The sequence below is a fragment of the Neoarius graeffei genome, chromosome 13, assembly GCF_027579695.1.
Source record: "Neoarius graeffei isolate fNeoGra1 chromosome 13, fNeoGra1.pri, whole genome shotgun sequence".
Classification (NCBI taxonomy): Eukaryota; Metazoa; Chordata; class Actinopteri; order Siluriformes; family Ariidae; genus Neoarius; species Neoarius graeffei.
The window spans coordinates 71466851-71488816 of NC_083581.1; the positions used below are offsets into that span (position 1 = coordinate 71466851).

General features: G+C 41.7%; 1 protein-coding gene across 4 annotated transcripts in view; it reads left to right on the forward strand.

Moving 5' to 3' along the window:
- Window positions 1-21966, forward strand: part of arhgef25a (Rho guanine nucleotide exchange factor (GEF) 25a) — a 301768-nt gene that overhangs the window by 102373 nt on the left and 177429 nt on the right. The window contains exon 1 of one of the 4 annotated variants that reach the window (XM_060938477.1): window positions 5701-6121. The exons of the other annotated variants lie outside the window; for them this stretch is intronic. Coding sequence (XP_060794460.1) covers window positions 6028-6121 — 94 coding nt within the window. The 5' untranslated portion in view covers window positions 5701-6027. Of the gene's footprint in view, window positions 1-5700; window positions 6122-21966 lie in introns of those variants that run through there. 4 annotated transcript variants of the gene reach the window in all.

Below are 21966 nucleotides of genomic sequence, written 5' to 3' on the forward strand. Positions count from 1 at the left end.
ACAAATTGAACAACTCTTAAAACACTTTAATTAACTAGAAGGGCACTCGGTAGCGTGCATACCTCTACCAAGACACATGTTAACGTCAAAACCAAATCACTTGAACCTAGGATAATACAAAAGCTGTCCACCAAATTTCATCAAAATCTGTTCACTACTTTTTGAGTTATGTTGGGAACGGACAAAAATAAATAAATCCTGGCTCTACATACATATCTGGATTTGCATCAAAATCTAATCAATTGTTCCTTGGCTCATGGCTCACCTTTCCTCAAAATTTCATCAAAAACTGTTCACTACTTTTTGAGTTATGTTGGGAACAGACAAACAAACAAACAAACAAATGAAAAGTCATGCAGAGCATGATACTTGTGAGAATCACAAAGAAACGGAAGTTATGGCCGATTAGGTGTTTTTACAAGATTTGACCTTGGTGACTTTGACCTTTGACCTTGACCCACCAAAAACTAACGATGTCTTTGTGTGACCCTAGTGAGTTGCCCTGTGCATTTTGGTAAAAAGTGATCAAGAAATGATTATGCTAGAGCACCAACAAACAAACGGACAAATGGACAGATCAACATACTTGCAAAAATCTCCGATTTTTGCAAGTCACAAATGGAGGTCAAAACATAACCTCCTCCAGTGAACTTCGTGGAGGTAATAAACATGCATTTGGATGAGATAAAAACTAGCTAGCAGGCTCAGTAGTGAGAGCTTCATTTGAATAAGTAAAGCTGGCGTCTATGTATCTAAATATTGGAAAATTCCCATGGGCTTCCCATTGGAATCCGTGGGTCATGAATGGGACCCTCATGAGATGCTGTGGTGTGTTCGTGGGAAATCATGGGGGTATACATGGAATCCTAAGAACATTTTTTAAAGTATTCCCATTTGCTGCCATGGAGGACACCTTAACTCCAGAATGTTGGACTTGGCTTGAAGTGGTACCTCTATAAATTCCCCCAAAGTCCATAAGATTCCATAGGACTTTATATAAACACATAAAAACAGAACTATACAGTATTTACAGTACATAATGCATAGTTTCAGTTTAAAAGCCTGATTGGCTGAGCTAGGTTTGAAGCTGTTGTAAAATTTTTGATATATGCACACCCGTGACTGCATCACCGTAATTGAATTCTGCTAATTAATTGTTTTAAACTAATAAAATCACTACTCTTAAGTCATTGTTATGCCCATGGAAAGTCCTAATCCAAAGCCAAAGTGTATTAATAACAGACTACAGACTACATGGCAATGCAGAAGAAATGTTTATTGCAAATATTATAAATAATAATAATCTCATCTCATTATCTCTACCCGCTTTATCCTGTTCTACAGGGTCGCAGGCAAGCTGGAGCCTATCCCAGCTGACTACGGGCGAAAGGCGGGGTACACCCTAGACAAGTCGCCAGGTCATCACAGGGCTGACACATAGACACAGACAACCATTCACATTCACACCTACAGTCAATTTAGAGTAACCAGTTAACCTAACCTGCATGTCTTTGGACTGTGGGGGAAACTGGAGCACCCGGAGGAAACCCATGCGGACACGGGGAGAACATGCAAACTCCACACAGAAAGGCCCTCGCCGGCCACGGGGCTCGAACCCGGGACCTTCTTGCTGTGAGGCGACAGCCCTAACCACTACACCACCATGCCGCCCCAATAATAATAATAATAATAATAATCTACATTTTATAAAAGTAATAAGTCAAGGGAGTGTGTATGGTACAGTCATTTTATCAAGGAAAGCAGGATAAAATGCTTTAGGCTTTTATGAAAACTTACTGTAGGAACCTTGAGAGAATTTTCAAAGAAGGGATCATAGCATGATATTGCCCAGCCCTAATATTTACATGTACAACGATCAGCTTTAACATTAAAACCACTGACAGGTGAGGTGATGGTACATCTTGTGGGGTTTCCCTGGTATGCGGTGGTTAGTACCTACCAAAAGTGGTCCAAGGAAGGACAACTGGTGAACCAGTGACAGGGTCATGGGGCTCGCATGGGGCATGAAGGCTAGCCCATATGGTCTAATCCCACAGAAGAGCTACTGTAACACAAACTGCTGAAAAAGTTACTGCTGACGCCTTTCTGTTCTAGCCAGCGTTAACTTTTTCAGCAGTTTGTGCTACAGCAGCTCTTCTGTGGGATTGGATCATATGGGCTAGCTGTCATGCCCCAGGCAACTCTATAAGCCTTCAACACCCATGATCCTTTCGCTGGTTCACCAGTTGTCCTTCCTTGGACCACTTTTGGTAGGTACTAACCACTGCATCCCGGGAACACCCTACAAGATGTGCCATTTTGGAGATGCTCAGACCCAGTCATCTAGCCATCACAATTTGGCCCTTGTCAAAGTCACTCAGATCCTTACGCTTGCCCGTTTTCCTGCTTCCAACACATCAACTTCAAGAACTGACTGTTCTCTTTCTTGCTGCTTAATATATCCCACCCCTTAACAGGCGACATTCTAATGAGATAATGAATGCTCTTCTGTCCACATTCACTGGATATGAGCAATCGCTTGCTCTGACTGGCTACTCTACTACTAGGCTATCAGCTCATATACCGTGAGTAGAGAAAAACAAAATGGCGGAGCGTGTTCCTGAACCAACAGATGGCGAAATAAAAATTCTACTTGAAAACAAAACCCCCAAAAATGTTATCAAGTATTTAAAAGAAACAGAAATAGCTAAAAGAATATAGTCCCCCCACCCCCGCAATATCTCCTGTTCCACACTCCAGCCCAGTCGGTGGCAGTAATTCACCTTTAAGTTGGTTTGCCAACTGCCAAAAAACCCTAAAGAAGAAGAAGACCCCCAAAAATCCAAAAAAAGCAACAAAATATGGAATGAAAGTATTTGATGATAAGAACATATCTTTTATTTTTTATTTTTCAAGAATTATTATATTATTATAGCACTTTTCACAAATCGCTCCTGTCATTTCACCAGTTTGTTTACAATCTAAGCGGAAATGATTTTGTCGGACGTTTTGTATAAAGTTTTTATTGATCGAATTTGCAAAAAATAAAAATGAGTCGTTTCTCAAAATCCAGTGAACGTGGATAGAATAAAACAGTTAAACAGTTATTCCACTCACTCTCGTCGTACACGGCTTATAGCTATCAGCTCATGTACGACTCGATTTTGTGGAAGGATTGTTAATTAATCACTTCACCTGTCAGTGGTCAGAAGGTTATGGCTGATCGGTGTATACACTGCCAAACACTTCTGCTTGCTCATTTGCACATAATTTCAAAGTTGGATTTAAATGTCCCTAATCCAGCGTAGTCCATTCCTTCGATTAGAAATGTAAGAAATCTACTTGCGGTCATAATCAGTCAGCCACAAGTGTGTGTCGCGTTTTCCTTCTGTTGCCACCACATACATGTCAACCTATACGGAATGTCCGTATTTTATACGGATTTGATTCAATAAACGTAGTATACGGGCGTACAAATAAAGTTATACGGATTCTTTAAAAAAACTTCAATATTTATTTAGAGCTATAATCAATTCCCACGATGATAAAAGAGCGCATAACATTTACAAACGTACTGTACACCACAGACAGCCAGTAAAGAGTCTTATGAAATCGCGCGTTATCTTGTGGTAGCGAGACTTCGTTCCACTTCTGATCATGCGCACACCGCATTGCGAGAATTTCGCCAACCGCGAAGTAACATTTTGGTTGAAACACGTATTTCCACCTGAACGACTTTCACTAGCGACTGAATTCTGAATGGGCACTCCGGCAAGATCAACACAGACACTTGCTGTGACATGCAGCCTCGTGAGGTATTGGTGCAGAGCGCTAAAAAAGCTGTCATGGAGTACAATTCAGAACATTAGAGTGACACTTTGTGTTTTTGTCGAACATTGGAGCTTTGTATTCATTCTGAAGGTTTATTGTTATTAATATTGAATAAAAAGTAACTGGGATATATCATTGTTAATTATCATTCAAATTTTAGGTAAATTATTTTAAAGCGTGTCTCCCTCCCGCTGAAACTTTCTGTGTTGAAAAAGACTCATATATTGACGCCATTAAACGAATAAATACCTTCAAATGGTGTATATATATTCCAAAATAAAGAAAATGAAATAGTTTTTGGACCCCCCCCCCCCCCCCCCCCCAAAAAAAAAGGTGCAGTGATAGGCCTACGAATGATCGCGAAAAAATGAGGTCACAACCCGAGGTCACGTGATCGATCTGACCTCGATATATATTTAGCTGGAGCAAAAATGGCGGAACGAAAGAAGATAGGGAGGCCAGAAAAGTTCGAAACAGATAGCGCGAGGAAAAAGGCAAGAGTGGCATATAAAGCGGCAAGATATCGTATAGACATTGGACCGGTTTCGGAAGAGTGGATACGGCGAAAGGAAGAGATGGGGATGAAAACCCACGCGGATTTCGCAGCATTTCTACTGAACAGGTACATTTTGAAGTTGAAGTTTTGTTTATATGCTCTCGAACACGAGTGTCGTTCTTTTTGTTTATCGGCAGATAGTGACCTGGATCTTTACTAGGTCGGAAATGAGTGATTCGGCGCTATAGTACTACGCGGGCAAAAAGTAATCCCTTTATTCGAAAATGATTTTTTATTTCTAGTCGTTTATTTATGCTCACATTTGATCATTTATGATAATTTTCATACAAAAGAAAATACACGAGGCAGCACGGTGGTGTAGTGGTTAGCGCTGTCGCCTCACAGCAAGAAGGTCCTGGGTTCGAGCCCCGGGGCCGGCGAGGGCCTTTCTGTGTGGAGTTTGCATGTTCTCCCCGTGTCCGCGTGGGTTTCCTCCGGGTGCTCCGGTTTCCCCCACAGTCCAAAGACATGCAGGTTAGGTTAACTGGTGACTCTAAATTGACTGTGAGTGTGAATGGTTGTCTGTGTCTATGTGTCAGCCCTGTGATGACCTGGCGACTTGTCCAGGGTGTACCCCGCCTTTCGCCCGTAGTCAGCTGGGATAGGCTCCAGCTTGCCTGCGACCCTGTAGAAGGATAAAGCGGCTAGAGATAATGAGATGAGATGAGAAAATACATGAAGTTTCAACGGGCGGGAGACTCGCTTTAATTTGCATCTTATACGGATTTTATAAGGGAAATACGGATTTTGGAGGTTGGTTATACAGGTTTGATTGACCAAAGGTTGACATGTATGCCATCAGCTCACTTCTATGTCTACAGTAACACAAAACCCTGCACCAGCTCTGAAGACTCAGCCTGGCTATGAGAGCGACAACTCTTGTCTTGCACTGCAGATATAATTATATCATTAAACACATGTGCAGCTATTTTCGACACATGTTTATCTTTGGTTCTGACTTCGAATGGTGTTAGGTTTCTGACTGACTGACTGACTGATTGACTGACTGACTGGAAGAAGCAGTGAATAAGGAATCTGCCAAGTGACATACTCAAAGTCTAAATTGTACAAAAAGGATCCAAAAAAAGCATCAGGAAGTGAGACCCTAAAAGAAACCACAAGCTGTAAAGAGATGGGGAGAGAAAAAAAAACAAACAAAACAAAACAACACAAAAAACGAGGGGAGTGGGAGCTGTACCGTGGACTAGCCAGTGACTGGAGCTGCCGAATGGAGCTCCACCTCCTCCCTCCTCCCGTCTTGTGCGTGTCTCTCTGTTTCTACCTCGTGCTCTCAGCCAGTGGTGCTGTCTGATCATTTGACCAGGCACTGAGCAGAAGAGAACAGAGCAGAGGGAAGATTCCCGCACATGGAGTGGAGAGAGATCCAGAAAACGGGCTGAGCTTTTCATCTAACCTTGACTCTTTGACTTACAAGCTGTGACTAAAGCTACAACCTGGTTTCTGGACTGTTTTTTTTTTTATCATCATCAACCCCACCTCTCCCCACAATTGTCATCTGCCAAGGTTCTTTGGTTACCTCTTTGGGATTAACTTGAGTGCGTGTATCTGGGGGAAAGAGTGCCGGTATCATGGGTCATGCTGGTTCCTGGTAGACTGGCTTCCTGTGATTGGGATACAACATGAAGGGTGCCCACCACCACCGGGGCTGCGCCTGCCAACACTTGTTCCGAAAAGTCCTGGCAAAGTGCGGCTGCTGTTATGCCAGGGTCAGAGGTCAGTGATTCCGGTATTCAGGTTCTCGCTGTCCTCTAATTTACAATCTTCAACCAAGTGCCCTGGATAGTAATAGCTGTGTGCTTTGTGCTTTTTCACCATAGCGTTTGAGCTGTTTGAAAGTTCGCCGAAGTGATTTGACTGCTTGTGAGATCGTAAAAACGTACAACCTCATATTTGGCTCTTTCTTCATCTCCTAATCTGTTCTTCATTTCTCATCAAATTCCTTTGCCGTACATCTGTTTTGACAGATGCCCTCCCACCTTCTCCTTATCTCTTCTCTCGAGATGGAGTATGGGCATGCGCTTGTCATTAAACATAGCTCTGTGTGTGTATTTGTAGCATACAGTATATGTGTCTCATCCACACACTCTCAGCCCGAGCAACAGATGCCTGTCACTTCTCCTGATTACGGATTCGTTTCTCCTTTTTCTTTCACTCCTTTTACCAAATAAACCCACACATGAATGATTAGAACCTGCACAAGTGCTGCTTGTGTGAATATCGTTCGCTGTGTTTGTATATAGATAGAAGAATAGTGTGTGACAAACCTCCTGAGGCGATTCTACATGCTTTATGTATGTATAGCATGTGGGTTTATGAAACAGTAGGAGAGCGGGCCACAGAGAAAAATTCCTTCCTCTCCAACAGCACGATTAAAACCCTGTGCTTTTGGTCGTCCTGCCTTTTTTCCCCCGCTGCCTCCTGGCTGTACGCCTTTTAGCCAATTATTGAATACCTTATAATTCTGTATTCGAGGAACTCGCATTTTGTGTGTTTCAATAAAACAGTAGGATGTATGATGTAACTGTGGTTGGTAGTAACAACAAAGGAAGAGAATTTGCTTGTAATTAATAATCCAAGAATACTACACACACACAAATTACATCATTCTCAGCTACAGGTAGAGTTGTAGCCAAACTTTGCTGTGATTCTGGTGGCAGAACCAAATGCCCTCCCTCTTTTCATGCTAAGCAATTTTGGTGCAAGTTGGCTGAATATACCAACAGGGTCTCTGGTTTAATCCTGAGCTCAGGGAACAGCACAGATTTCCTTCAGGTTCTCCAAACCAGAGGTGCTAAAGAAGGCAACTGGACTTGCTTGAAATCCTTGAAGACGTTTCACCTCTCATCCGAAAGGCTTCTTCAGTTCTGTCTGACTAGTTGGGAGTTCCAGGTATTTATCCTCTAGTGGAGAGTCCTTGAGGTCACATGGGTCATTGACCCTCTCAGTCATCCTGTAGGTGTTAGGGTCACTTTAGGCTGGGTGTGAACGGTGTTATCAGCCTAGAGAGTCATTAGGGTGATCTGTAGGTCATTGGCTGTCTCTGCTATCATGTGAGTCATTGAAGTCAGCTGAGTCTTGGTGTGGATGTGTATTCAGTTTTCTGGGATGTGTGCCAAGGACTGCATGGCTGATAAATGGTGTCTCACAAGCAAATCCAGTTGCCTTCTTTAGCACCTACGGTTTACGATGACCTGGATGACTGAGGCCCTGTCCACACGACAATGGATTCAGGTGAATCCGATACAATTGTTTATCGTTTCGGCCTGGCGTCCATACGGCACCGGCGTTTTGGGTGCCCCAAAACGCAATCTTTTGAGAACGGGTTCCAGAGTGGAAAGATCTGGGAACGTTGCCGTTGCGAAGTCGTCTGGATGAGTAGAACGGATTTGTTTACGATGACGTCACAACCACATGACTGTGAGTGCTTCACGCCGGGTAGAAGTGTAACGAACTCGATGCGAGTTGTCAACAAATCCTATAACTTGGTTCATGAAACGCGCTTACAAAATATTTTCAATGTGAATATTTATTGTGTAATGGTGCAAAGTGAGAGAGAGAGAGAGAGAATAGCCCTTAGGGCAGAGTCAATCCCGCCAGCAAAAATAGGGAAAAAAAGGAGCGATCTCACCTCTTCAGATGTTGGTTTAAGTCCTACAATACATTCCTCAAAAAGGGCGTAGAAGAACAAATTAATCCATCAACGTGTAGCATTCAATTTATTCCGGACCATTAAAGACGCCGCCTTCTGCGTAGAATCATACGTCATCCTCGCCGCCATATTGGATGGGTCAAAGCGGAGAATAAAGATGCCTCATTCATGTGCTGCGTTTAACTGTACCAACAGGTTTGCCGTCCAAACGAGATCACATGGGATTACCTTTCACAGGTGAGACTGGAAAAATACTTTTCATTGTATTTGGTCATTATAATGTAATTTTACGAACAGATTTTCCTGACTTTGTGGCTAATATGAAGTCTCGCGCATAATAGTTTATGCACATGCGTCCTTACTTCTTCTATTGTTCTGGTGTCTCTGAAGGGACCATCTTACAGCGCCCCTAGAGGTGTGGCATGTGTATTGCATCGTTTTCAGCAAGCGTTGCGTTGCCATATGGACCTGATATTTTACTGATCGTTGCCCATGTGGACGCGATATTTTTTTAAATAACATCTCGTTGCCGTTGTCGTGTGGATGTAGCCTCAGTCATCCTGTAGGTGTTAGGGTCACTTTAGGCTGGGTGTGAATGGTGTTATCAGCCTAGAGAGTCATTAGGGTGATCTGTAGGTCGTTGGCTGTCTCTGCTATCATGTGAGTCATTGAAGTCAGCTGAGTCTTGGTGTGGATGTGTATTCAGTTTTCTGGTATGTGTGCCAAGGACTGCATGGCTGATAAATGGTGTCTCACAAGCAAGTCCAGTTGCCTTCTTTAGCACCTACGGTTTACGATGATCTGGATGACTGAGAACCTTCGCAGACATTCAGGCTCTCTGGTTTCCTTCTACCTCCTAAAAAGATGCCAGTAGGTAAATTGGTGACTAAATTGCCTCTAGAATCAAATCGGAATCAAATGTGAGTACGTATGGTGCTCTGTGATGAACTAGCATTCCATCCATGGTGTATTAGTGTATTTCCAGATCTCCATTCTGATCAGGATAGAGCAGCTACTGAAGATGGAAAATGAAAACTTGAAGCCCTCACAAAACCACACCCCAAAACACAGTATTCACTACCTTGGGCAAAAATGCCTATAATGTATAGCTTTCAAAGGGAATATTGTTGATAGCCAACACACCCGCTTGTTCTGTTTGATTGGAGGTTGGTGGTCCTGTTTAAAAATTTGGGATTTGGTGACACCATATAAACCAGAGCTGTTCTTCTGAGCAGATACCAAAATGTTATCAAATATTATACACTCACAGCATCAGACACTTTATTAGGAACATCCATCCCATACACCTGCTATTTTGCGCAGTTCTCTAATCAGCCAATCCCTTGACAGCAGCACAATTCCTAAAATCATGCAGATGCAAATCAAGAGCTTCAGTTAATGTTCACAATGCTCAAACATCAGAATGGGAAAAATTGTGATCTCAAAGTGTGACTTTCTTTCACTGTGGCATGGGTGTTGGTTTGAGCCAGATGGACTGGTTTGAGTATTTCAGAATCTGTTGATCTCCTGGGGTTTTCAGACACAACAGGCTAGTGTTTATACAGAATGGTGCAAAAAACAAAAAACACTGAGTGAGCAACAGTTCTGTGGGTGGAAACAAATGCCTCGTTGATAAGAGAGGTCAGAGGAAAATGGCCAGATTGGTTCAAGATTTTTTGCCAGGAAGGATATAATAACTCATAGCAACTCATTACAACCGTGGTGAGCAGAAAAGCATCTCAGCATGCAACAGCAGAAGACCACATTGGGTTCCACTCTTGCAGCCATCTTAGAATTAAGAACAAGTTCCTGTTAAAGCAGCTGGTGAGCGTATGTATGCATTATATTCCCTGATCCCACCTTTAAACACAGCTCTGTATAAAGATTGGGTTTCCGGAGCTTGAGCTGACAAACAACAGTCTGGTTGAATGAAAGTCCATGGAAAAGTTCTTATTTTAGTTGAGGAGTCATCAGGCTTGTAGTACGTGAGTACGACTCATGCCCTAATTTTAAGGACTCATGACTTGACTTGGACTTGAGCACTGATGACTTGGATTCATGCATTAACTGCATTTGGACTCGTAAATTGGAGACGAGGACTTGGATTTTTCCTTTATATTTTGTAACATGCTATAATAATTTGACACAAGACATTTATATCTACATTAATTTTTATGCTAATTTCGTGCAAGAGAATGCACATTCACCTGTTCATACGTCATGTTGAGGAACAAACTAACGTTCATGGCGCTAAAATGCCTGGAGAGAACTCCCCTAGGATTGTCCGCTTTGCTTATACAGACTTCTCGTGCAGTGGGAAAAAAATGCACTGCGATGTGTTCCATATGTAGAAGAACTATCGAGGAGACGACGGGGACGACCTCGAACTTCAATCGTCATTTGGTAAGCTCCACACAGAGAAGGAAGTGACACGCTATGTTCATTGCTTTGTTGATAGTGGGCGGGGCTTGCTTGCTGAGTGATGAACTAGCTAGTGTTAACCCTCTCTCATGTTATTTGCCCAGTTGTATGTGGGCGGGGCTTGCTGAGAGATGAACAAGCTTTTTATCTGTAGCCTGTTAACTAAAATGGGGCAGTCGAGCAGGAACGTTAGTCCAACACAGTAACAGAGATGCTTTCACATAAAGGCAGCAACAGCCAGAGGTGGAAAAACCCAGGTGCAGAAAGTAAAAACCCTGCCACATTTTTGCTCCAGCCAGTTCAACGAACCAGCTGATCCTAATTACCGCATCCCTAAGCCAGGTTGATGAGCTAATTGGTGAAATCACCTGTGTTGAGAGCACAGGCAGAAGGAAAACCTAAGCAGGACTTTTACTTTGTCAATCCAGTTTTTCCACCTCTGGCAACAGACACCGTCAAATGGTGCCATTGGAGTCTTGTTCTCAGACTCGACTTGGATCAACAGTGGACTTGACTCAGACATGATTCAAAATTTTCTTTAATGACTTGGACTTGAACACTGGGGACTTGAGACTGGACTCGGACTTGAGATTTAGTGACTCGACTACAACACTGCTGAAAGTCCATGGAAAAGTTCTTATTTTAGTTGAGGAGTCACAACAAAGAAAGTGATTTGACTATGATAATGATTCATCCCTTTACAGAAAAAACTGACAAGGAACCGGTGAGCAAAAAAGTATTCTAATGCCCCTCTTCCACCAAAGCAGTTCCAGGGCTGGTTCGGGGCCAGTGCTTAGTTTGGAACTGGGTTTTCTGTTTCCACTGACAAAGAACTGGCTCTGGGGCCAGAAAAACCGGTTCCAGGCTAGCACCAACTCTCTGCTGGGCCAGAGGAAAGAACCGCTTACGTCAGCGGGGGCGGGGGGGGGGGGGAGTGGGGAGTTATTAAGACCAACAACAATAACAAGACCGCGAAAGATTGCCATTTTTAAGCGACGAGAAGCAGCAGCTGTACAAACGCGAAGTCATCCATTATTATTATTGTTGTTGTTGTTGTTGCTGCTGCTTCTTCCGTGTTGTTTTTGCTTTGATATTCGCGCCAAGGTTTATGCAAATGTAGCGACGTAACTGATGTATACAGCGACGTAACTGACGTATACAGCGACGTAATGATGTGGCTTCCCTTAGCACCGCGAGCTATGGAAAAGCAAACTGGTTCTCAGCTGGCTCGCAAGTTGAACGAGTTGTGAACCAGCACCAGCACTGGCCCCGAACCAGCCCTGGAACTGATTTGGTGGAAAAGGGGTATTAAAGTAGCAATGTGCACTCTTTAAACTTCAACAGTACACCAGTTTTATCTCATCTCATCTCTCTCTCTGTTTTATCTCATCTCATCTCTCTCTCTGTTTTATCTCATATCATCTCTCTCTCAGTTTTATCTCAAATCCTCTCTCTCTCTGTTTTATCTCATCTCCCTCTGTTTTATCTCCTCATCTCATCTCTCTCTCTTTTATCTCATCTCATCTCTCTTTCAGTTTTATCTCATCTCATCTCTCTCAGTTTTATCTTATCTCTCTCTCTGTTTTATCTCATCTCTCTCTGTTTTATCTCATCTCACTCTCAGTTTTATCTCATCTCATCTCTCTGTTTTATATCTCTGTTTTATCTAATCTTATCTCATCTCTCTGTTTTATCTCCTCATCTCATCTCTCTCTCTATTTTATCTCATCTCATCTATCTTTCAGTTTTATCTCATCTCTCTGTTTTATCTCATCTCATCTCTCTCAATTTTATCTCCTCATCTCATCTCTCTCTGTTTTATTTCATCTCATCTCTCATTTCATTTTTTTCTTCTCATCTTTCTCTGTTTTATCTCCTCATCTCATCTCTCTCTCTTATCTCATCTCTTTTTCAGTTTCATCTCATCTCTCTCTGTTTCATCTCATCTCATATCTCTCTCTGTTTTATCTCATCTCATCTCTCTCTCTCACTCTGTTTTATCTCCTTATCTCATTTCTCTCTCTCTCTCTCTCTCTCTCTCTCTCTCTCTGTTTTATCTCCTCATCTCATCTCTCAGTTTTATCTCATCTCTCTCAATTTTATCTCATCTCATCTCTCAATTTTATCTCTTCCCTCTGCATGTACGATATCCCCTCTGGCTCACTCACGGAGTCTACAATGAGACAGAACGTGGTCTCTGAGGGGAAAATGACAGTGCCACTCCATCTCCATCAGCACTAAGCCTGTGGTTACGTGCGCCATTTAGTGAACACTGCTGCGAGTCAGTAAATATAGTTTTAATGCTAGGAATTAACATCAGACCCAGCTCCTTTAATATAAATCACATTAACAAAGAGCTGGAGGCAAATAGTCTCCATTAAGCTGATATGTGACCCTTCTTTCAGCTTTTTTCCCCCTTTCCATTTTGTTTCCTCTCATTTATTCTCCTTATATTCTTTCTGGCGGCGGCACGGTGGTGTAGTGGTTAGCGCTGTTGCCTCACAGCAAGAAGGTCCGGGTTCGAGCCCTGTGGCCGGCGAGGGCCTTTCTGTGCGGAGTTTGCATGTTCTCCCCGTGTCCGCGTGGGTTTCCTCCGGGTGCTCCGGTTTCCCCCACAGTCCAAAGACATGCAGGTTAGGTTAACTGGTGACTCTAAATTGAGCGTAGGTGTGAATGTGAGTGTGAATGGTTGTCTGTGTCTATGTGTCAGCCCTGTGATGACCTGGCGGCTTGTCCAGGGTGTACCCCGCCTTTCGCCCGTAGTCAGCTGGGATAGGCTCCAGCTTGCCTGTGACCCTGTAGGACAGGATAAAGCGGCTACAGATAATGAGATGAGATGAGAGGAGATGAGATTCTTTCTGGCCTTGTCATCTCTACGACACCTCGGTTGCATTCTCCATGATGGAGGAGGGTATAACTTGATAGCTTACATAAGAGTGTTTAATCATGCTCGAATAAGGGCGAAATATTTATTCGGGCTCTGGAATAAAGGCAACAAACTAAATGTAGGGTTTAGCACCAGATCCTCGTCATGCTGCATTCTTGAGTTACACTCCATTGACATATCAGGACTGCGTTTCGCTCATCACGTTGACACAGCTTACCTTAAACATACACACATAAGTACATACAAGGAATGCAGTCCTTATTTTGATGATTACGGTGGTCGCAGGCACTCAGGAGTGGATTCGTGTCATGTGCCAGCTTGTCCAGCTATTTACTCACGTCTTCTGCATAACAATAAATGAGGCAAGTCAAGAATCATGTTTCCTGAACTGAACCGTCTCGTGGCTGTTATTTATCTTCACTAAGTCGACGCAGTAGAAATCCTGATGCATCACTTTTCTTCTGTGCTTCTGTGCTTCACTGCCCATCTCAGATCCTTTACTAATGTTTCAAAATGGTGCATCATTTTTTCCAAACTGCTCGCGCATGTTGCGCTTTAGCCAGGCCATGATAGTCATAATTATGCCGCTTTAACGTGCTGTTTCTTTCCGCAGTGCAGCTGTTATTTACAAGCACAGCAGGGTTGAGCAGTATGACGTCTTCTTTTCTGTCTCAACGACCACACCGACCAGTGGCAATTAAAACAACTGTGCTTATAAAGCCTGGAGATTCCAGCACTTCTGGGCATCCATGTCCGAGTCGTCATTGAGCTTTTAGATTGAACTTAGATGTGTGTATGTGTGTGTGTGGGGGGGTGCATGGCTGTATGTTCTGATGAGGTACTTCACGTCTGATTGACTGTAGATCAGAACCCACAGGCATCATGATGCCATACCTTAGACAATGAAGCATGAAATTGCACTTTGAGATAATCAGTTCCATTGTGCCACTTTACTCGGCAATAGCGTAAAGAGCGGGTATGTGGATGAACAAGGGAATGAAAGAGGGTAACCTATGCAGGGTTTCCGCTGGCACTTGTCACACTCATCATTGATGAATATAACCCATCAGTGACGAAGAGAAAATTACTAGCAGTTGTCACAGTGATAAATGTATTTGTCATCATTATCATAAGTCATCTCTAATAGAGGGCAGCACGGTGGTGTAGTGGTTACCACTGTCGCCTCACAGCAAGAAGGTCCTGGGTTCGAGCCCAGGGGCCTTTCTGTGTGGAGTTTGAAGAAGAAGAAGCAACCTTTATTTGTCTCAAGCACAGTGAAATTCATCCTCTGCATTTAACTCATCGGAAGCAGTGAACACACGCACACACTCAGAGCAGTCGGTGACGATATGAAATCCTTTCGCCAATGACTTCGATCCTTCATAGCCACCAACAGCTCCTCACCATCAAAGCCAGAATCATTTTTAATGACGTCCTTCAGAGGTAGTCGGGGACGACCAATTCTTTGTTTCTCCTCGGGTCCCCAGAAGAGGACGGAAGCTGCAGGTTCCACATGTCGCATCACATGGCCTGCAAGGGCAAGGTGACGCTGCCTAATTGTAGTGGTTAATCTTGGTAAATGGTGGCAAGGTGCTTGGTAAATGGTGGCCTGCGAGGGCAAGGCAACGCTGCCTAGTTATAGTGGTAATCTTGGCGACATTGTTAAAAGTGTTAAATAAAAATTGACAAATTGATTGGCACTCAGGGTGGCACAGTGGTGTAGTAGTTAACACTGTCACGTTACAGCAAGAATGTTCTGGGTTCAAGCCCAGTGTCCGACGAGGGCCTTTCTGTATGGAGTTTGCATGCTCTCCCTGTGTCTGTGTGGGTTTCCTCCAGTTTCCCCCACAGTCCAAAGACATGCAGGTTAGGCTAAGTGGTGGCTCTAATTTGACTGTAGGTGTGAATGTGAGTGTGAATGGTTGTTTGTCTCTGTGTGTCAGCCCTGCGATGATCTGGCGACTTATCCAGGGTGTACCCCACCTCTCACCCTTAGTCAGCTGAGATAGGCTCCAGCTTGCCTGTGACCCTGCACAGGATAAATAGTTACAGATAATAAATGGATGGATGGATGGATGGACCTTTTATAGAAATCCCTCCATGCGCCATAGTAAAAGAGTCCAGGTGCTAAACTGGTCTGTCTGCAGTCCAGACCTGTCTCCTATTTAAAACATTTGGTGCATTATGAAGCACAAAATATGACAAAGGAAACCCCGAACTGTTGAGCAACTGAAATTGTATATCAGGCAAGAATGGGACAACATTTCTCTTTCAAAACTACAGCAACTGGTCTCCTCAGTTCCCAAACATTTACAGTGTGTTGGTCAAACTAGAGGTGATGCAACACAGTGGTAAACACGCCCTGTCCCAATTTTTCTGAAACATGTTGCTGACGTCAAATAAAAATGAGCATATATTTAAAAAAAAACCAATCAAATTTCTCAGTTTGAACATTTGATATGTTGTCTTTTATATGTGTGTGTGTGTGTGTGTGTGTGTGTGTGTGTGTATGAGTGTTTAGTCTATGTCTGTTTCTTATCTAGAGTACTGTTTACTGTACTCTAAAAATATCTGTTTACAATATAAACAGTATTGTATACTGTTTATATTGTTTATGTCAATTCTATTTTTATTTATTGCATTGCCTGTTTGCACCGTGGGTCAGAGAGGACTGAAATTTCATCTGTGCTGTATGTCGAGCATGTATAGCATATTTGACAATAAAGTTGACTTGACTTGACTTTGTACGATTTTCAATGAAATATAGGGAATTCTGCCCTGGGATGACCTGGCGACTTGTCCAGGGTGTACCCCGCCTTTCGCCCGTAGTCAGCTGGGATAGGCTCCAGCTTGCCTGCGACCCTGTAGAACAGGATAAAGCGGCTACAGATAATGAGATGAGACGAGATATAGGGTTTCCATGATTTGCAAATTATCACATTCTGTTTTTATTTATAGTTTACACAGCATCCCAACGTTTTTGGAATTGGGGTTGTAAAATAACCTGAAATAAGCTCAAACTAAAGAGGTTTATTTTAGCTTGATGGTGCACAGGCTGCCCAAAATCAAGTCTTTCTTATTAGAAGCTGGAGTGGAGCCCAAATTTTATATGTAATGGAGATACCTGTATATTTTACAAATATTTGAATTGTGCCAGTTTGGTTGGTATAAACCTGTGTTAAGTCCACTTTGACAAGTCAGTAACGAAGAAAAAATACAGACTAAGTGAAGAAAAAATAAGGAAAAGTGAAGAATACTTCTTTGACTCGAGTTTTCAAGGAAAAATGTGGAGAATATTTTTCCGAACCCAGAGGGAACGCTGCCACGAGAGTGTATTACGTGCGTATCATCTCACCTTCTGACTCTATGCTTCCAAAAACAGGAAGCTGAGCTGTACCTCAAGAGGAAAACACATCTCAGGGAAACATGAGCGAGATGAAGAAGGCTCGATTACACTTATTTAATCAGCCTCAATGTGTAGTGATTCATAGCAGGTTTTGTTCTTCATAACTCATCCTTTTCATCTGATTAATCAGTAAATCACAAGATATGTGATATGAAACTGTATCTTCAGGCTTTATGATCACGACTACAGTGCTGTTAGCTCCTACACGAATCTCTGTAACTGGATGCTTTAACTTGGCTAAAACACAGTTTTCTGTTTGCAGAGCATTTGTTTCAAAGACGCAGACTAATTTTTTTTTCTGACATAATGTAATGTGCTCCTAGGATTATCAGTAATGCTACAAGAGTCGAATTTCTTAGACCAGTTTATCTTTTTTTTTAAATCACAGTCAGAAGGTGTTGAATAATTTTCTATAACAGCTTCTATCATAGACATAGAAGAAATCGCAGATTTATACAGTATTGCGTCTAAATCATTATCGTTTCTATAGTAACAGCTCATGCACAAGGACCTATTTGGCAGATGCTCAATATAATCTAATCCTAATCTAAAAAATACTGTTTAATAAAGAAAAACTTTTTTAAATGTTCATACGGTGACGTTTTCCATAGCATATAACATTTATGGAAGGGATCTCGGTTTTTGGTAAAGCTGTCTTTTGGTAAAGAGGAATAAAACACTTCAGGAGATGTTGTTATTGGAAAATAATAATTCACTTTGGGGTAGTAATACTAACCCCGCTTCACATCAGCCTGCAACACCACCTAGTTGTTGATTATTTTCCTATAACTGCACACTCCACAAATGATTTTTTTTTTGTTTTCATAGAGCATAAAACATCTTTTGTTTTTTTTACCCCCTAAAGATCATAGCACAACTTGTGTAACACTCAATACAGTCATTGTATTAGATTCCCTTATTTGCATATTCTTGCATATTAATTTCTGATCTTGTTTAAAGTTCATATTCTCAGAACTATGTATCCTTTCCAACACAACTCCTGCAATACCATGCTTTAAAGGAACGGTTAGTAAATTTCAGAGCCCTCTGTTGCTTATTAGGTGAACTGCAGTTGCAAAAAGAACTTGAAATACCAACCCTTTGTTCAAACTGCCGAATGAGTTAATTGCCTTTTAAGGAAAATGGGTGGGAATAATTTCAGACCAGGTGTATATAAATAAAAGCCTGACTTTAAGAAACTACCCAGATCCACTGCATGTAAATATTGTGATTTATAGTTGTTCTGTGGTGTCTTTGGAATTAATCTATGATTTTACTATAAATACAGACATGATTATAGAAAATCATGTGCACCGATTGGCTGTGAAATTCGGACTATTTTTCGATAATCACCTCGAGTGACTCGGCAAAATGGCGCCTAATCGCTTCGTCACTGTAATTGAGGAAGAATTATAAATTTTGAAAGAAAACGCTGTTCCGAAAAGCACTAAAGATGCTACGAAGTTTGATCTAAAACTATTCAAAGGCAAGGTGGAATTGTGATTTATTTTATCCGTTTCAAAACAAAATATTTTATGCAAGTCGGCATAGATAAGTGACACAAATCTGCGCCACACCGTTATTACATTTGCATGCTGCTTTTGAAGATTGAAATATTTTTTTTTAAATATGATTTTTTTAAAATAATCACCTGTGTATTTATATGAAAGCAATTATCCACCTCAGGCTCAGTGAATATTGGTGATTATTTTCTCCACAATTACTGGATATGAGCAATCACGCACTCTGATTGGCTACTCTACTACTAGGATATCAGCTCATATACCATGAGTAGAGAAAAACAAAATGCCGGAGCATGTTGCTGAACCAGCTGAGGATGAAATAAAAACTACTCGAAAACAAAACCCCAAAAAATACAAAAAAAGCAACAAAAATATAGAATGATAGTATTTGATGGTAAGAACGTATCTTTTTAAAAAAAAAATTCAAGAATTATTATTATTATTATTATAGCATTTTTCACATTTTGCTACTGTCATTTTACTGGTTTGTTTGCATTCTAAGTGGAAATAAATTTGTCTGACATTTTGTATAAAGTTTATATTTATCGGCTTTGCAAAAAATAAAAATGCTCTGATGCTCAAAATCCAGTGAATGTGGATAGAATAAAACAGTTATTCCACTCAATGTGGTCGTACATGGCTCATAGACAACTCCGTGCTACGCGCCTCGTCAATTATCAGCTCATGTACGACTCGATTTTGTGGAATAACTGTTAAATATTAGGTAGAGAAGCACTTCTTACTTCTTATTGAGGAAATAAAGCCATCTCTCAGAAGCATAATACCTACAAGTGACATAAACTATTGGGCCTCTCATATGTGGACCTGTCTGGCAAAGATAGTGTAATAAAGGGTGACACTTTAATGACCTGAACGTATATACGTGTACCACATTAATCATACTTAAAGTGAATGATTAAGCAGGAGACAGTTTCGGTCTGAGTTGGAGTCGGCACATATGCTGCAATATTATATTTATACCACTATAAAGCCTCCAATACATCGAAAGGTATTCGAAGAACTTGCAGGTAATCTCTCTTAAATCCGCTGTGTTAGAGGACTGACATTCTGAAGGGGTTCAGTGTGTGTGTGTGTTTTCCACCTCTCTCAAGCAGACTGCTCATGCTCAGTCTCCCCAGTAATAATCTTTTTCTTTGGCTGTTGTGTTTATGAAAGTCTCCATTATGTCTCCTGCATTTTCACCAGCATCTTCTCCCACTCTCGTGTCTATTTTTTGATTGCCTGTGAAGCAGGAAGCAATTACAGACATATCTCTATCTTGCAGTCACACTAGTTTAAACACTGAAAAGTCTTTTTATGAGATTCATTTCAGACCTGTCCTTTTTTCTCCCACTGGTGAGATGTGACCCGACCTCAGTTCTACTGGATTTGCAACCTACCTCCTGCTAAGTCTGTCAGATATGTAAGCAGCTGGCAAAAGACACACATCAGATGCTGAGATCTGGAGTACTTGCCAACTTACAGACTTTGTTGGTAGATTTGCCAAACTACCAGTTACTGATCAACATTGTTCATAGTGACCGGTCACTGATCATCATTGATCTGAATGATCAGTCACTGATCACCAGTGTTCTTACTGACCAATCACCGATCACCATTGTTCTTCATGACCAGTAACTGATCACCATTGTTCTTAGTGACCAATCATCGATCACCATTGTTCTTCATGACCAGTCACAGACCACCATTGTTCTGAGTGACCAATCACATATCACCATTGTTCTGAGTGACAAGTCACTGATCACCATTATTCTTAGTGACCAGTCACTGATCACCACTATTCTTAGTGTTCAGTCACTGATCACCATTATTCTTAGTTGCCAGTCACTGATCATCATTGTTCTTAGTGTTCAGTCACTGATCACCATTGATTTTAATGACCAATCACTGATCACCATTGTTCTTAGTGACCAGTCACTGATCACCACTGTTCTCAATGAGCAGTCACTGATCACCATTGTTCTCAATGAGCAGTCACTGATCACCATTGTTCTCAATGAGCAGTCACTGATCACCACTGTTCTCAATGAGCAATCACTGATCACCATTGTTCTCAATGAGCAATCACTGATCATCGTTGTTCTCAATGAACAATCACTGATCACCATTGTTCCTAATGACCAGTCACTGATCACCATTGTTCTTAGTGACCAATCATCGATCACCATTGTTCTTCATGACCAGTCACTGATCATCATTGTTCTGAGTAACCAGTCACATATCACCATTGTTCTGAGTGACAAGTCACTGATCACCATTATTCTTAGTGACCAGTCACTGATCACCACTATTATTAGTGTTCAGTCACTGATCACCATTATTCTTAGCTGCCAGTCACTGATCATCATTGTTCTTAGTGTTCAGTCACTGATCACCATTGATTTTAATGACCAATCACTGATCACCATTGTTCTTAGTGACCAGTCACTGATCACCACTGTTCTCAATGAGCAATCACTGATCACCATTGTTCTCAATGAGCAATCACTGATCATCGTTGTTCTCAATGAACAATCACTGATCACCATTGTTCCTAATGACCAGTCACTGATCACCATTGTTCTTAGTAACCAATCACTGATGCCGGCTCCCTGACCACCTTCAAGCGCAGAATGAAGACTCACCTCTTCAGGGTGCACCTCTCCCTTTCTTCCCTGCCCACTGTGTAACTGTGTTTCGGTCTAGACCAAACCAGGCTGTGTACTGTCTAGCCTGGGGTTAGCCGTTTTGAGTTCTTGAGTTATACTTTATATGGTTGGTTTGTTTCCTTGGCTGTTTGACTATTGATTCTTCAACAGCATATTACACTAGGTATTGCTGTCAATTGTTCAGTTGGCACTAGAACTCCCTTGTCTAGAAGTTCAGCACTTCGTGTACCTGACTTTTGCACTCATTGTATATAACTCTGGATAAGAGCGTCTGCTAAATGCCATGTAATGTAATGATCACCATTGCTCTTAATGACCAATCACGGATCACCATTGTTTTTAATGGCCAATGACTGATCATGCTTGTGATCATCAAAACACATGGTCTCCCTATTCTCTGAAAAGTACTTGTACTACTGATGATTCCAGAGCTGGTCCTGCACTTTCAGAAAAAGGGTTTTTCAAATGGATGACTAATATTTCTAGCCTCTTAAGGGGTTCTACTAGGAGCATTTTGGACAAGGAAAACCATCTTTCATTGATTTTGCCTCAAACCTTTCTGCAGAAGGGTTTCCATAGAAGGACAAACCAAAGAACACTGTAGGCTGTTAGATGGAAACTTTTGCATAATCTCCACCTATGAAAGAGCTGGTGTTCAGACTGCAGATTTGCTTCCTTAGGGCTTTGGGGCTCAGCTTGTGGTCATTTTGTTGATATGGGAACAAGTTGAGCAACTTGTAAGTTTTTTTTTTTCTCCTGTTACTGTCATTCAAACAAATTTAGGGAAGTTTGAAGATTGCTGAAAAATAGAAATAATAAATAGTGGATATATTGGAAATTCTAATGTTAATGCTAAGAAAGCTCCCTTTGATCAGCTGTGAACTTTGGATAAATAACTAAAGCAGTAAAACATGTTTCTCATTTTGCACATGAACATTGTCTATGGCTGGGTATAAATGCAGAAGGATGTGACTTTAGATGGTAAAATATGTTCTCCAAGCCA